Below are 16,198 nucleotides of genomic sequence, written 5' to 3' on the forward strand. Positions count from 1 at the left end.
CAACATTACCAATGTTTACATTGTATTTCTGACCAATTTGATGTTATTTTAAATGGACAAAAAATGTGCTTTTCTTTTAAAAACAAGGACATTTCTAAGTGACCCCAAACCTTTGAACGGTAGTGTAGGTATACATTAACCATGGGCGAGTATCAGGTACTTATTGAGATGAGACTAGTCACAGCTGACCTTTAGTGAGCTCCCAGTGAATCACAGCTATTCTTCATATCTATTGAACTGGAAACAGCCACAGGAAGATCTGACCTTTTAGTTACAACAACCCCTGTCCCGTAATACAACAAAGATCCCCGATTTCACAATTACACACCCAAATCAAGAGAAATGGTAAAAAAAAACACACAGAAAACAGTTAACACAATCAATGTGTAATCCACATAACCACAGACAGATGCAAATAGTATTAGTAGTAATAGTAGAATACATTCTAAGCTTTGGTGCAAGGCAAGTTAAACTAAAAGTAAAGCTGGCTTGTAGCTAACACTGGGAGTGCAAGGCAAGTTAAACTAAAAGTAAAGCTGGCTTGTAGCTAACACTGGGAGTGCAGGGCAAGTTAAACTAAAAGTAAAGCTGGCTTGTAGCTAACACTGGGAGTGCAGGGCAAGTTAAACTAAAAGTAAAGCTGGCTTGTAGCTAACACTGGGAGTGCAGGGCAAGTTAAACTAAAAGTAAAGCTGGCTTGTAGCTAACACTGGGAGTGCAGGGCAAGTTAAACTAAAAGTAAAGCTGGCTTGTAGCTAACACTGGGAGTGCAGGGCAAGTTAAACTAAAAGTAAAGCTGGCTTGTAGTTAACACTTGGATGAACCAAACTAAACAGATGCAGTGCTTGATAAACATGAAACAATGACCTCCATTGCTGATGTGGTATGAGAGAGAGGAGATTGTCTGGACATTCACAGGTGGAATATCTCAGGCTGTCACGATCACCTATTCATCTTTGTTCCTTACCACTGCTGATCCTTCTGATTATCCCTCCCAACATATAATGTCTAATTTCATAGCTCTGGGCTTGTGGTCCGACTGCCATCCATGCATGCTTGTTAGGAAATGTAGCATTGGTACGTCAGTTTGTCAGATAGAGCCCAGATGCATAAACATCCATTATTTTCTGCCTTCCCCTTCCTCCCTCCTTTCTCTTCCTCCCCTCTTCTCTTCCACCTTCACTCTCATTATCACAGCCTTGACACAACGGGGAAGAGAAAAAAACTCAACGACAAAAACAACAACACATCCCCACACCACCATTGTTTAGAAATAATGCCACGTTTTGCCGCCCGGTTGATTATTTGTAGATAATTGGCTTGGGAATATATAAGGCAATTATTTATCCACACTAATAATTATTTTCAGATAATCAAGGTAATTTTTCACAGCACAATTACAAAGCAGAGGAATCGATGTTGTCAAACAGACATTGGTGGACGTTTTTGTTTCTTCTTTCTTTCTCTCCATCCTTTAGTTTCAGCATACGGGCATGACGGCTTGAGGCAGGCCTCTCTTGGGCACATACGGTGTTGTCCTGGTAACCATTTTGATGCACTCGATGATAGGGCAGACACTGAGACAGAGAGTGCAGCCGGTGCAGCTGTCGTTAACTATAGGGAAATGGGTCTCAGGGTCAAACGAAATAGCCTGCAGAGAGAGAGAGAGAAGAGAGAGAAAGAGAGAGAAAGAGAGAGAAAGAGAGAGAAAGAGAGAGAAAGAGAGAGAGAAAGAGAGAGAGAGAGAGAGAGAGAGAAGAGAGAGAGAGAAGAGACAGAAAATAGAGAGAGAAGAGAGAGAGGAGAGAGAGAGAGAAGAGAGAGAAGGGAGAGGAGAGGAGAGAAGAGAGAATAGAGAGGAGAGAAGAGAGAATAGAGAGGAGAGAGAGAGAGAAGAGAGAGAGAGAAAAGAGAGAGAGAGAGAGAAGAGAGAGAAGAGATAGAGAGAAGAGAGAGAAGAGATAGAGAGAAGAGAGAGAAGAGATAGAGAGAGAGAGAGTGTGAGTGAGTAGAGAGCAAAGGCTATAAGGTTTGGAATGGCTGCCATGGACCATCATTGACATGGTTTTAGCGTGCTAGGCTAGCACAGGAAGCCCCGCAATGAATCCATGCTATGTAGCTAGTAGACCAATGTGTTCTGCACTGTAACATCAAACAAGGAATATTGTGTATTCTGTTATCACAGTGGATTTGTAATAATATTGAGTTCTATTTAAATCATCTTGCTATGAAAATGTATAAATTGCCCTCATGCAAACTGCATGGTGTTGCATATTGCCGTCAATTCATCATGCTGATACATAATTTACCCTTTTATGTTTATTGTCCATGCGCAATAAAATACATATTTACAACAGATGTCTTCAACATATTGTTGTGAAAATCATTCAGGGGACATCTACATCTAACCCTGTATGCAATATTAATGAAAAAAAAAATATATATACAGTACCAGTCAAAATTTTGGACACACCTACTCAATCAGGTGTTTTTCTTTATTTTCACTATTTTCTACATTGTAGAACAATAGTGAACATATCAAAACTATGAAATAACACACATGGAATCATGTAGTAAGCAAAAAAGTGTTAAACAAATCAAAATATATTTTGTATTTTAGATTCTTCAAAGTAGCCACCCTTTGATGACAGCTTTGCACACTCTTGAAATGACCTCAACCAGCTCCACCTGGAATGCTTTTCCAACAGTCTTGAAGGAGTTCCCATATTATGCTGAGCTCTTGTTGGCTGGTCTTCCTTCACTCTGCAGTCCAACTCATCCCAAACCATCAAAATTGGGTTGAGGTCGGGTGATTGTGGATGCCAGGTCATTTGATGCAGCACTCCATCACTCTCCGTCTTGGTCAAATAGCACTTACGCAGCTTAGAGGTGTGTTGGGTCATTGTCCTGTTGAAAAACAAATTATAGTCCCACTAAGCGCAAACCAGAATGGATGGCGCATTGCTGCAGAATGCTGTGGTAGCCATGCTGGTTAAGTGTGTCTTGAATCCTAAATAAATCACTGACAGTTTCACCAGCAAAGCACGCCACACCATAACACCTCCTCCTCCATGCTTCACGGTGGATACCACACATGCGGAGATCATGTGTTCACCTACTCTGCATCTCACAAAGACACGGCGGTTGGAACCAGAAATGTAGAATTTGGACTCATCAGACCAAAGGACAGATTCCGGTCTAATGTCCATTGCTTGTGTTTCTTGGCCCAAGCAAGTCTCTTCTTCTTATTGGTGTCCTTTAGTAGTGGTTTCTTTGCAGCAATTCGACCATGAAGGTCTGATTCACACAGTCTCCTCTGAACAGTTGATGTTGAGATGTGTCTGTTACTTGGACTCTGTGAAGCATTTACTTGGGCTGCAATTTCTGAGGCTGGTAACTAATGAACTTATCCTCTGCGGCAGAGGTAACTCTGGGTCTTCCTTTGCTGTGGCGGTCGTCATGACTTTCATCATAGCGCTAGATGGTTTTTGCAACTGCACTTGAAGAAACTTTCAAAGGTCTTGAAATTCTCCGGATTGACTGACCTTCATGTCTTAAAGTAAGGATGGACTGTTGTTTCTCTTTGCTTATTTGAGCTGTTCTTGCAATAATATGGACTTGGGTCTTTTACTAAATAGAGCTATCTTCTGTATACCAACCCTACCTTTTCACAACACAACTGATTGACTCAAATTCCACAAATTAACTTTTAACAAGGCACACCTGTTAATTAAAATGCATTCCTCATGAAACTGGTTGAGAGAATGCCAAGAGCGTGCAAAGATGTCATCAAGGCAAAGGGTGGCTACTTTGAAGAATCTCAAATATAAAATATATTTTGATTTGTTTAACACTTTTCTTTGGTTACTGTGTGTTATTTCATAGTTTTGATGTCTTCACTATTATTCTACAATGTAGAAAATTGTGAAAATAAAGAAAAACCATGGAATGAGTAGGATGTGTCCAAACTTTTGTATATAAAAAAAGTGTCTGTGTGTGTGGAACCACCTATTTGATGGAGACACATTATCCTGATGAATGCCGGTCTTCATTAGAAACCATTAATAACATATAATCCCTCTCAGAGATCCACTCACAGACAATGAGCTCTGATGGAACAGTCCGTGCTACTTCATCAATACTTCTGCTGATAGATAATGGGGACATTTATTTACCAGGGAAGAAGAGGAGATTCTTTCTTTAATAAAACTGTCATACTGTTCCTTCCTCCGACAGAGGTACTTTCACAGAGAGCGAGAGACTAATGTGCGTCACTGTGACTATAATGAAAACTAGGCCTTGTCACAAGGCAACCCTTTTTCAGGAGACAGTAAGGGCCAGTCTGGTCCTTAAACAGGCTTTGATTAGACTTGTTCCCGAGCACGTGTGTCTCTGAGTGAGCGTGTGCTTCAAACAAATGGAGGGGATGTACAGTGCAGTATGTACCTGGTACCCAGAGTCATTGCAGGTCATGTAGCACTTTCCACAGTTGATACACATTTCCTCATCTATAACAGCCTCGACCTGCTCTGTGTTGTTCAGCTCCCCGTATGCACCGATGTGCTTCAGAGCCCTGGCTATAACATCCTGGGAACAAGACAACACTAAATAATTACACACAGAACATATTATATATATATATATATATATAGGATCTCTATGGCAACACACATTGATCTAAGGACCTGGTCTCAGTCATGTACTGTATCTTACATGCCTTGTAAACATCATGGCTAAATCTAGGCATCTGTTCCAATATCTACACTAGCATACTACTAAGAATGAAGCAATGTATTGCGCATGCATTCTACAGTACATCAAAACCATATTTCAAAGTACTATGGGAGAACTAAGGGGTGTTCTCTTCTCTCTTACCTTGACAGCTGGGACTGGTCTCTTGGGGGTGTACGTTCTGGTGCCATTGGCCTCCAATACTGTGGTCTTCTCAACGTGGTCTCTCACTGCCTTCTTGTAGTCGGCCAAAACCTTTTTCTTCTCAAGCAGATAGGGTCCAAAGCTGGGTAAACTCTTAAAGTAGGATTGATAGAAGGCTGAAGGTTAGTTGTTAAATTCTAACAGCTTCAGTTGTAACTTAATATTGGAGGTAGTGAAATTCTGAAAAATGATTGGCTTTCCAGGATAGCTTTTTGGTGTGAAACTTGTTGTAGTAAATCAATTTGAGTTTATTCCTCCGGTAAAATATGACTGACCACTTTTTTTTTCATTTAGAAAAGTCATTTTGGTTTTAATCAAAAGTGTCTAAAGATAGATGTGGCCATGTTATTGATGGTTTTTGATAGTTTAATACGGTTCCACGTAAGCATTTGACTTATTCATAACTTCCCAATTATCTTAGCAATAACAAAGTAATAAATTACAATTTGTAAGAGTGAATTTATTAAAATGTTTTACCAATGACATGTCTTATGCATCTATTGTCTACCAATGCCATTTCACTTGTATCAACCTTTTGTATCTCTTTGTAATATTGTCTCGTGTCCTCTTCGACCATATGTTGACAGGTTTGTTGACCTAAGAGAGGTTGTTTGTCTACTTACTGCTGATGAGTGTTTAAGCTGCACCTCCAGTACAGAGTACTGAAGCATCACAGATGTGCCTCATTAGAAGCATCAGATGAGAACAAACAGACAGCGAGACAGGGATGAGACAGGAATGAGACGAGGATGAGACGAGGATGAGATGAGGATTGGAGAGCCACAGACTGACCGCATTAAAGGAACACTGTTTGCTTTGGAGTAGTGGCCAATGTTTTCCATCCTGGGAAATTAATGAGATCCGTTCGGCCAACATTTACACGTTAACTGTATCAAGCTGGAGGTGTCCCCTGGGCTTATTGAGTTTTGTACAGCGTTTAGATTTCTTCCCCTCCTCCTGTACACCACAGCAAGTGTACAGGATTACAAGTGAATGACCCACTTTCCCCAAAAACAAGAAAAAAAAGAAAAAAACTAAAAAGTACAATAAAACCACATTTGCTTCAGTTCCCGTTTGAAATTACATCTCTTTCCCCATCTGCTGTGCAGTGCATCGGACGTGATATTGAAAAATTGTTTGGCTTTTAAAAGTGAAATACAAGCTGATGGCGGTCATGGAGGGTGGTTTTCAGGGAGATTATTGTTGTGGGTTTACTCCCGTTTGCATCTCCTGTAGGCCCTCTACTGTAAAATCATGCAATATATTTGCAAAAATATTCATTCGCCTTCCTGGCTTAAGACATTACCGTGTCAATGAACAGGAATTGCTTGCTCACTCAAAATGGTTGCTGCTTGTCTGCGAGCTATTCCCCTTGAAAACAACGTGTTGGTAGGATGGAGGTGATGCAGCTACAGGAGAACATTACCTAAAGCACTTAAAAGGCTTGTCTGAAATGGGCAATTTTGTTTCAGAGAAGAATAACAGCCAAAACACAATAACATTCTCGAAGAAAAAAAATACAAATCTATGATTGTTTTTTGAGAAAATCTTTGAAAATGAGTTTCCAAGGGTGTACGATTTCATCCAAATACAGCTACAGCCCTTGTACAGACATTGTACTGTATAGATGTGGGACTTGGAGTCATACAGTCTATGCTTTATATATTTAAAAAAACATAGTTCTCTGTGAACAGTATGGTCATTCATGTTAGTCTGATATAACTAATATCACGTTACAAACATCAAGTCATGTCTCATTTTCAAGCATCAATGTTGTATTCCATAGATAATTGGGACTTTCACACAAACAGTAGTCCTGATCTTCCAGAAACCATGCACAGACAAAAGAAATAAGAAAAATTGACTGATGAATCAATATTTTCCATTCTAATTCAAACGGTCAACAGTTAGGGTCACTTACCACTACAGTGACCTCATTGATTACTTAATGTGTTGTGAAATCTGTTAGAAAATGTATTGTAATGTTTTAAAAATGTTATAATTGCCTTCATTTTGCTGGACCCCAGGAAGAGTAGCTGCTGCCTTGGAAGGAACTAATGAGGATCCATAATAAACACAAGATATTAATCAAGCCATGAACTTTCTCACCCTTCAGTCTCTTTGAGATTTCTTTATGTCATGAATTGCATTTTAAAAGTTGAATAAATTATTATTAAGCACATGTCCCCTTTAATCTGTGCCTGCCTATACCAACGACCAAAGGTACACTTTTGATATCCAGACGTCACTTGAGCCAGAGGGGTCTTTGATCCTTAACAAGGACAGTTTGTGTGAGAGCAACTGAGATAGAGAGATACAGAGGGGGGGCCACACAGAGAGACAGAGAGAGAGGGGGAGAAAAAGAGAGAGAAACAGAGAGAGAGAGAGAGAGAGAAAAAGACAGAAAGAGAGGTATCTAGAGAGAGAGAGAGAGAGCACGATAGCTAGAGAGAGAGAAAGGGAGAGAGAGAGGGATCACTCTGTCTTTATCCATACATCTCCATAGCCCTACCCAATTGTGTGTGTACGTGTGCATATGTTTGTGTGTGCTCGAAGAAAGACGTCCACCACAGGCCCCTTGCGATCTCTTGGCAAGTGCTTAAGTGGAGAAGTAACTGCTTGTTGTGATTCCTCTAGATTACCATATTCATGACGGTTTGAAGGCAGAATCCCACATACTTATGGCCCCAACATAGGAGGGGATTAAGCTCAGGCTGGCAGGCTGTTTGTCTGCCGTGTGTGTGTGTGTGTGTGTGTTTGTTTGTGTGTGTGTGTGTATGGAAATTGCAGTGATGCCAGACAGGCAAAGCAAGCTCCAACACAACATGCCACTGAGGCCGTGTGGAAAGCCAATCCCATACCTAGGGTGCCACTAATTCATTTCCACCGCACATCTCCAAATTGACCAGAGGAAATGAGGTAAGACCAAGCTGTTCAAAGTATCGACATTGATTCAGGTTTTGAAATGTCACTTTTTTTCTGTCTCAGTTTCAACTTGCCTCCTTTAACAAGCAGCTTTTTGAAATCTATCAGAAAAGTTATCATGAGACAAGCAATTCTACTGGAGCTCTTCCCAGCACGACTATTAGATAAGAGACTTCCCTGAGAAGCTATCTGTGAATACCTGCAGGTGTGCTTCCTCTGAAAGTTAGACTCGGGATTAGTCTCCTTGGCATATCAAGCTATTGCAATGCCATTTATTCTTGCAAGCAAATAAAAATTAACTTGTGTTGCCACTAGCTCTGTCGTTGCTAAAATTAGTAAATTGATTGAAAAACTACACCTGCACTGACTCAGTTTCAAACATACCTAATATTTAGTGTGCTAGCAATGTGTTTCTGTGCTCTGAGAGACCATAACAAAACAGAGATCACAGATTGTATTGCTGTCTTTCTCTGTCTTCTCATCCACAGCTGTTCTCCAAATATCACCTCCAAACCGGTGAGCGAAGTAAACCAAAGTACAGATGGTTAGTAGGCAACACATTGCAACTTTTATTAGTAGATCCTCGGGAAAAACAGGTGTGCGTGACATGTTTTTCCGCTTTTCATTGAACCATTTATTCAAATTAATGCGGTTTGTTTTTAATTAGATATTTTTCGCTCTCTTCTTCAATTTCATATGGTAATGAGATCATCTCTAAGCTCGATAAATATCATATGCCCACATTGTGTGCATAACATTAAAAAGTAGCAAAGGTTTTAATTGTACATGAAATACCACACATTCAATTTGAACCACCTCTAAACATCCATACGTAGCGGCACACCAGGACATTTCACATAAGGACAGCCTATGTCCAAATCATTAGATGTATGTGCAGTCAGACTTTTACAGGAATTATACACTGCTACCCTATCGTGCCCTTATGTTTCAAAAGGAATCTCAAGGCAGTCTGTCTGTCCTTTCGTCCGTCCACACAAGGCCATCCACATGAAAAGACTTCAAGGTCATAACACTGGAAAGCACTCCCCTATGCATATTGTGCTGCCAGGCCACACTCCAAAGGAGAAGCCCTCCAACCCTCTGTGAGCTAGACCTCTCTACTGTATCTGCTAACAACATTAAGGCTTATTGCTCCCTCAAATACACGCTGCCATTAAGAAAAGAGATCAGGTCACAAGTCTAAAGAAAGAAGGAAAAGAAAAGCAACAACAACCCCGGCAGCATAAAAAGTGGGTGATTCATCCTCACTAAACTACTGCTTACAATGTGCCATAATTAAACGTGAAAACCTAAATGTATACATCTGTGTGTTCAGCCCTCATTCATTTCCTCATTAATTTAAACCAGGCACAGTAGTACCAGATAGGTTCTAATCCAACAGTTATTCTGTTCTTGTTTTTTCCCTACCTCCTCTTCTTCTTCTTCTTCTTCTATTCCCCCTGCTATAACAGAACATTCAAATGTATTTTAGCCTCTAAGGTCCATGGCTATAAACCACAGAGTGGAAGGAAGGGGCTGGGGAAACCACAGCCAGAGATGAAGGCCCACCACACCAACCACAGCAAAGAGAGAGAGATGGGGAGGAAGAGATTGGGTACGTTGAGTGCCGTAGTCTTTTACCCAAACTGCCAAGCAGCGAGCGCCAGCCACGTCTTAAAACAATCACACAACAACCCTTAATTGGATGCCAGTGTGTTCCTCCCCCTAACAGGTAAATAAACAAACACAATAACTTGTCATCAGTTTGATTTGTTTGTGTGTTGTATTTTGTTCTGTTTCTTTAAACTGTTAATCAAGAGAGCAGTGTAGCAGGAGGAATTAATAACCTGTATTGTATGTGCATCTGATCTGCCTTCATAAATTATGCGGTGAGTGGAGAGGAGTCTGTTACCTTGTGTGTCGGTACAGATCCGTTTTAGAGGTTGGAAAATCACCTCCCATGTAAAAACTGTGTGGGTGAAACTCATCTCCAAAACCCCAAAGTGGCAATTAAAAAGTTCCTGCAAAGGACTTGTTGACTTGTGTTGCATGTTCGTTAACATTTGTCAATATGCAAACCAATTTGGTCCTTCATTCTGATTTGGCCGCATTATACCACACAAGTTCCACAAAATACAGACGAGTAAGCTTGGTTTCCAAATGTCCAAATTTCTGTTAATTACTATAGCTTCCGCCTTGGGCCAAATTATCTTTTTGTAAATGCCGGATCTCTATGGCAAGACACATCATTCACCCAAGTTTCGTCAAAATCGTCCCAGTGCTGTTTGAGATATTGGTAAACTAATGTACGAACGAACGGAGACAGATCCACAGTTCCCTCCCCGATTTCATCGTGGGGGACAATGAAGGCACTGAACATTGAGACATGTTAGCTGATATTTGGCCAGACCAACAGCATGGTTTCTCTCCTTCTCTCACTGTCAACCCCACCAACAGTCAGAAAGACAGTCAGCCAGCCAGCCAGCCAGCCCGCCCACCAGAGGTCCCTAATAACAAACACACAAGCGGCTCAGAGACATGATTTGGCCTCTGTCTCAGGGGCCGAATATGAGGGCGGCCTAATGAAAGATCCCAAAGAGGAAGCAGACAGCCGTGGCAATAACTGTACATCTATACTCTGGTTGGGGAGGACGGTCTGGCTAATGGTCTGGAGGACAGGCTGACTCCCCTTTCACTTCTCATAACATTTACCACAGGCTGTGTCCCAAATGGCACCCCATTCTATATATAGTGCACTACTTTTGACCATAGCCCTATGGGCCCTACATAGGGGTTAGGTCCCATTTTGGATGCAGCCACAGAATGGTTTGGATTCCACAGCCCACACCTGGACTGGTGTTACTCACATCAGGTTCAAACAGAATAAACAGTGGGTGTAATTGATGTACTGAACACATTGGGAGAGGGATTTAAAGGCTAGTGAGTGGACACCTAATCTGTATTTAAATCTGATCCTACCTTTAATTGACAACAATGTCAGGACATTTACATCTAGTGGAAACGGTGCCTGAGGAAGGTCTGCAGCATCATCAAGGAAGACATAAATACCATCCACAAGCTGTTCACTCCCTTATTGTTGGTCAGACGGTATCGGAGCATGAGGTCTGATACCAACAGGCTCAGAGACAGTTTCTATCTACAAACCATCCGACTGCTGAACACTTGAACTGGACTGACCACCTGCACCTTAACACAAATGCACTCACTCAAGCTCACACCCACAGACATACACTCATCCACACACGCGCATGCACACACACACACCACAACTGCTGGTACCAGACTCTTACTATGATTGCTAAATTAAACACTTGCCCCTGAATCACCCCTTCCCCAAAACAAGTGTAAATACTGGACGATAAATTGTGCCTTCTTGTATTACAATTATGCAAAAAAATGTATTCTGTTCTACTAAGTCATTTACCTTAGGTTCATGTTCTTATATTTTATTATTTATTATTGTTGTTGCATTGTCGAGAAGGAACCTGCAAGTAAGCATTTCATTGGACGCTGTATACCATGTGTATCCTTGTACATACGACTAATAAATCTGTCAAGTAAAGGTAGTCTTACTCTGGGTAACTTTCACAATCTACAATTCAAATAGTTGTATTTTGTGCCTTTTAGAGGCATATTGTGGTTTCTCTATTAGTGCCAACAAACAAAATGGCAACAAAGTGCACTATCATAATTTTACATTTGAGTCATTTAGCAGATGCTCTTATCCAGAGCGATTAGGGTTAAGTGCCCTGCTCAAGGTCACGTCAACAGATTTTTCACCTAGATGGCTCGGGGATTCGAACCAGCATTCTTTCGGTTACTGGCCCAATGCGCTTAACCGCTAGACTACCTGCCATTGGATTAAATATCTACGAAAATACTTCAACAATCAACTTTCCCTCAATAAAGTAATAGAACATCAGAGTAGTCAGTACCACTCCCCTCCCCAGCCAGCACCCTTCCACCACCCCCAATATCAGCCCATCACCGCCTCACCTGAGCCAGAGTGTTTCCAGGCAGGCCCCCAGCAGAGAGGGGGTAGGTCAGTCTGGTCCAAGGCTTCATTACCCCTGCAGGCCTGCCAAGCTCAACCAGACTCCGCCTGCCGTGTAGCCAGGCCAAACCACTATTTAACAACCCCCCCCCAACTGTGCAGCAGCTCAGGGGTAGCCTAGCCAGCAACACCTCTCTCACTCCCACCCCTTGTTTGGAATTGGCACCAGCAGAGAGGAGAAGGTGGAGGAGGAGGAGAAAGAGGAGGAGGCGACTGTGTGGATTGGGAGGCTGTGTGGGGGTGGAGATACCAGGAGAGACACCACAAAGAGGTAACATTGGGCTAGTTCTAGGGGACTGTGGAGCTCTCCCTCCCTGTGTCGGCCCAGTAGTGGGTCTCATCGCCTGTTCCAGCCAGTCTGCTGCCTAACAAATACCTGTGGTGCTGAGCCTCCCGTCTGGGGCATGAGCAGTCCCACAAGGAGCACATGTTAGCTTCACACGTTAGCTAGCATCTCATAAGCCTAACTGTTACTGTCAGCTCACAGGGTTGCAATCACCATGCAGTAGAGTGATGGGTCTGCACTTCAGTTTGCACCATGCACTCCATGTTTCTGCTGATGCTGTGACCCAGTATGTACTCCATATCAGGCGTGTGCTTAGTGCATTCTTAATTGCAGTAAAGTAAGACTAGTCTGTCTCTGTAGCGTGAGGCAGCTTGATGGAGAAGTACACCCCCTGGACATGATGCTCTTTATTTATTTATTATAAATGTTTTAGTTTTTCCTCATATGACCACTCAAGACATGAACTTTATAATGACTGTCCATCTCATGATGTTGTGATGTTGTTCTTCAAGTCTTTTTTGTGTGTTTTAAAGCACTTTGTTAGTCTTTGAAAAGCGCTATAAAAGTAAAATAAATTATCCATATTATTTTTGCAGTAGTAGGGATTTTATGTCTGGCATGTTATTTGCATGTTCCAGAGTCCAGCCAAGACTGTTGACTGTGTGCAAACAGTTGTACATGAACCTGTGTTGACAGCCCCAAAAATGAATTTGTTTGATGTAGCCACCCACTATTGAAGCACAGCCAAGATAATTATTTGATTTACCATTGAGGTAACTTCAGTCTACTTCTTAAATTACTTATGAAGGACTGAAGTTCACTGCAATTGGACTCCACACTCTAAACGGTGAAATAAGGATAGATCATCCCATGAGAGAGCATGGATTGCCACCGAGGCAGACTATTTGAGACAGCATTCTCTCTCACTACTTATACTAACAGTGAGAGAGAGAAAAAAAGATGTCTTTAGCTGAACGCTCCTACTCCTTTTATCAACTGACATTCCCGGGAATTGCAGTGACAGTGACTTCTCTTCTCACTTTCTTTTTCTCTTTTATGAGCTCCGTCTCTCGCTCTTGCTAACTACCTCTCTTTTTTCTATTTGAGGTTTCTCTACCTTTCTCGCAAATGTCTTGTGCACTCTGACACACACAGCCCCACTGTCTCTCTACCAAACCTTTTTTTCCCCCTCCGACGACTCTACCTTTGAGTCTGACTTTCTGAAGCACGCACACATCCACCCACCCACCCAATCTCTCTCACACACACACACACACACACACACACACACACACACACACACACACACACACACACACACACACACACACACACACACACACACACACACACACACACACACACACACACACACAGCTTACTATAGTTAAACACGTACACACACATAAATACACAAAACCCTTGTCTTGACTGTACTGTAAGTAATGTGATCCTGCTCCCCCCCCTCCTCCCCTCCATGGTGTGCTTGGTGTATTTGTCTCATTGGGTCAATGCTACTGTTCCTCTGCCTCGCGGCAGCAGCTGCCCTACACACAAACACAGGTGAGATGTCACTTTCTATCTATACTGTCCACTAAGTCAAAGACAGGGCCCAGGCTAGCTCTGTACACCAGGCCTCCATGAACGCTATGAGGCATTCCTATCTACAGGTAACTGCCAAAATAAAGGAAACACCAACATAAAGTGTCTTATTAGGGCGTTGGGCACCAAGAGCCAGAACAGCATCAATACACCTTGGCATAGATTCTACACGTTTCTGGAACTCTATTGGAGGGATGTGACACCAATCTCCCATAAAAAAATCCATCATTTAGTGTTTTGTTGATAGTGTTGGAAGATGCTGTCTAAGGCGCCGCTACCAGATCTCCCATAAGAGTTCAATTGAGTTGAGATCTGGTGACTGAGACACTCACACCATTTAAAAAAAATGTTGTTTATCTTTAACTGCCTTGTTGGAAAAGGACCCGTAAGTAAGCAATTTACTGTTAGTCTAGACCAGTTGTTTGAGGCATGTGACAAATACAATTTCATTTGAAACTGTAACACACACACACACACACTCACTTAAAAACCTCTATGCTCCTCTTTTAAAGTCCCTGAGATCTCTTCTTCTAGACATGGTAGCCAAAATAATGAGAAACTGGGCATTTTTATACATCACCCTAAACATGATGGGATGTTAGTTGCTTAATTTACTCAGGAACCACACCTGTGTGGAAGACCCTGCTTTCAATATGCTTCAAATCCCTAATTTATTCAAGTGTTTCCTTTACTTTGGCAGTTACCTCTACCTATCCACAGATACAAAAATGAAACAAAAAAAATTTCATATTTTTGGCCAACTGTAGCGCAACGTCTGAAATCTCCCAACTAAAAGTAGAAGACCTGGGCCCGGCTTCCTGTTACCGATATTTTCCTGTTTTAACAATGCATCTTTCCTTCAACAGCCGAAGATGTAACATGCGTTTCCTAAAACACCACGCAGAGAGAACGGTCGCTAAGCGCGCCGTTGAAGCATGTGTCGTACTGATAGGATCGAAAGAAAGGCAGTGCTGCTCTCGGATTAGTGTTCTCAATTCAAATATTACCATAACATTATAATTATTTCACAATACCGACGGATCAGCTCCTAGAGATACACTGCATGACCAACAGTATGTGGACACCTGCTCGTTGAACATCTCATTCCAAAATCATGGGCATTAATATGTTGGTCCCCCTTTTGCTGCTATAACAGCCTCCACTCTTCTGGGAAAGCTTTTCAGTAGATGTTGGAACATTGCTGCGGGGACTTGCTTCCATTCAGCCACAAAAGCATTAGTGAGGTTGGGTACTGATGTTGGGGCGATTAGGCCCGGCTCGCAGTTGGCGTTCCAATTCAACGCAAAGGTGTTCAATGGATTTGAGGTCAGGGCTCTGTGCAGGCCAGTCAAGTTCTACCACACCGATCTCCACAAAACATTTCTGTACGGACCTCGCTTTGTGCACAGGAGCATTGTCATGCTGAATCAGGAAAGGACCTTAACCAAACTGTTGCAACAAAGCTGAAGCTCAGAATCGTCTAGAATGTCATTGTATGCTGTAGCGTTAAGATTTCCCTTCACTGGAACTAAGGGGCCTAGCCCGAACCATGAAAAACAGCCCCAGACCATTATTTCTCATCCACCAAACTTTACAGTTGGCACAGCGGGCAGGTAGCCTTCTCCTGGCATCCGCCAAACCCAGATTAGTCAGTCGAACCGCCAGATGGTGAAGCATGATTCATCTCTCTAGAGAACGCGTTTCCCCCGCTCCAAAGTCCAATGCCGGCAAACTTCACACCACTCCAGCCGACACTTGGCATTGTGCACGGTGATCTTAAGCTTGTGTGAGGCTGCTCGGTCATTGAAACCCATTTCATGAAGCTCCCAAAGAAACATTTATTGTGCTGACGTTGCTTCCAGAAGCAGTTTAGAAAACAGTGGATCCTGGACTTCCTGACGGGCCGCCCCAGGTGGTAAGGGTAGGTAACAAAACATCCGTCACACTGATCCTCAACACAGGGACCCCTCCTCAGGGGTGCATACTCAGCCCCCTCCTGTACTCCCTGTTTACTCATGACTGCACGGCCAGGCACGGCTCCAACACCATCATTAAATTTGCCGACGACACAACAGTGGTAGGCCAGATCACTGACAACAACGAGACAGCCTATTGGGAGGAGGTCAGAGACCTGGCAGTGTGGTCCCAGGACAACAAACTCTCCCTCAACGTGATCAAGACAAAAGAGATTACCGTGGACTGCAGGAAAAAGAGGACCGAGCATGCCCCCATTCTCATCGAGGGGGCTGCAGTAGAGCAGGTTGAGAGCTTCAAGTTCCTTGGTGTCCACATCACTGACAAACTAACATGATCCAAGCACACCAAGACAGTCGTGAAGCGGGCACGACAAAACCTATTCTCCCTCAGAAGACTGA

General features: G+C 42.5%; 1 protein-coding gene across 2 annotated transcripts in view; it reads right to left on the minus strand.

Annotated features, from left to right (window-relative positions):
• Positions 1 to 365: 365 nt before the first annotated feature.
• Positions 366 to 16,198, minus strand: part of LOC112215544 (dihydropyrimidine dehydrogenase [NADP(+)]) — a 220,427-nt gene continuing 204,594 nt past the window's right edge. For both annotated transcript variants that reach the window (XM_024374642.2, XM_024374644.2), the window contains 3 exons: positions 4,876 to 5,028; positions 4,447 to 4,587; positions 366 to 1,651 (listed from right to left, as the gene is read on the minus strand). In XM_024374642.2, the coding sequence (XP_024230410.1) occupies positions 1,481 to 1,651; positions 4,447 to 4,587; positions 4,876 to 5,028 (465 nt within the window). In that variant the 3' untranslated portion in view covers positions 366 to 1,480. The remainder of the gene's footprint in view (positions 1,652 to 4,446; positions 4,588 to 4,875; positions 5,029 to 16,198) is intronic.

The sequence above is a fragment of the Oncorhynchus tshawytscha genome, linkage group LG16, assembly GCF_018296145.1.
Source record: "Oncorhynchus tshawytscha isolate Ot180627B linkage group LG16, Otsh_v2.0, whole genome shotgun sequence".
Taxonomy (NCBI): Eukaryota; Metazoa; Chordata; class Actinopteri; order Salmoniformes; family Salmonidae; genus Oncorhynchus; species Oncorhynchus tshawytscha.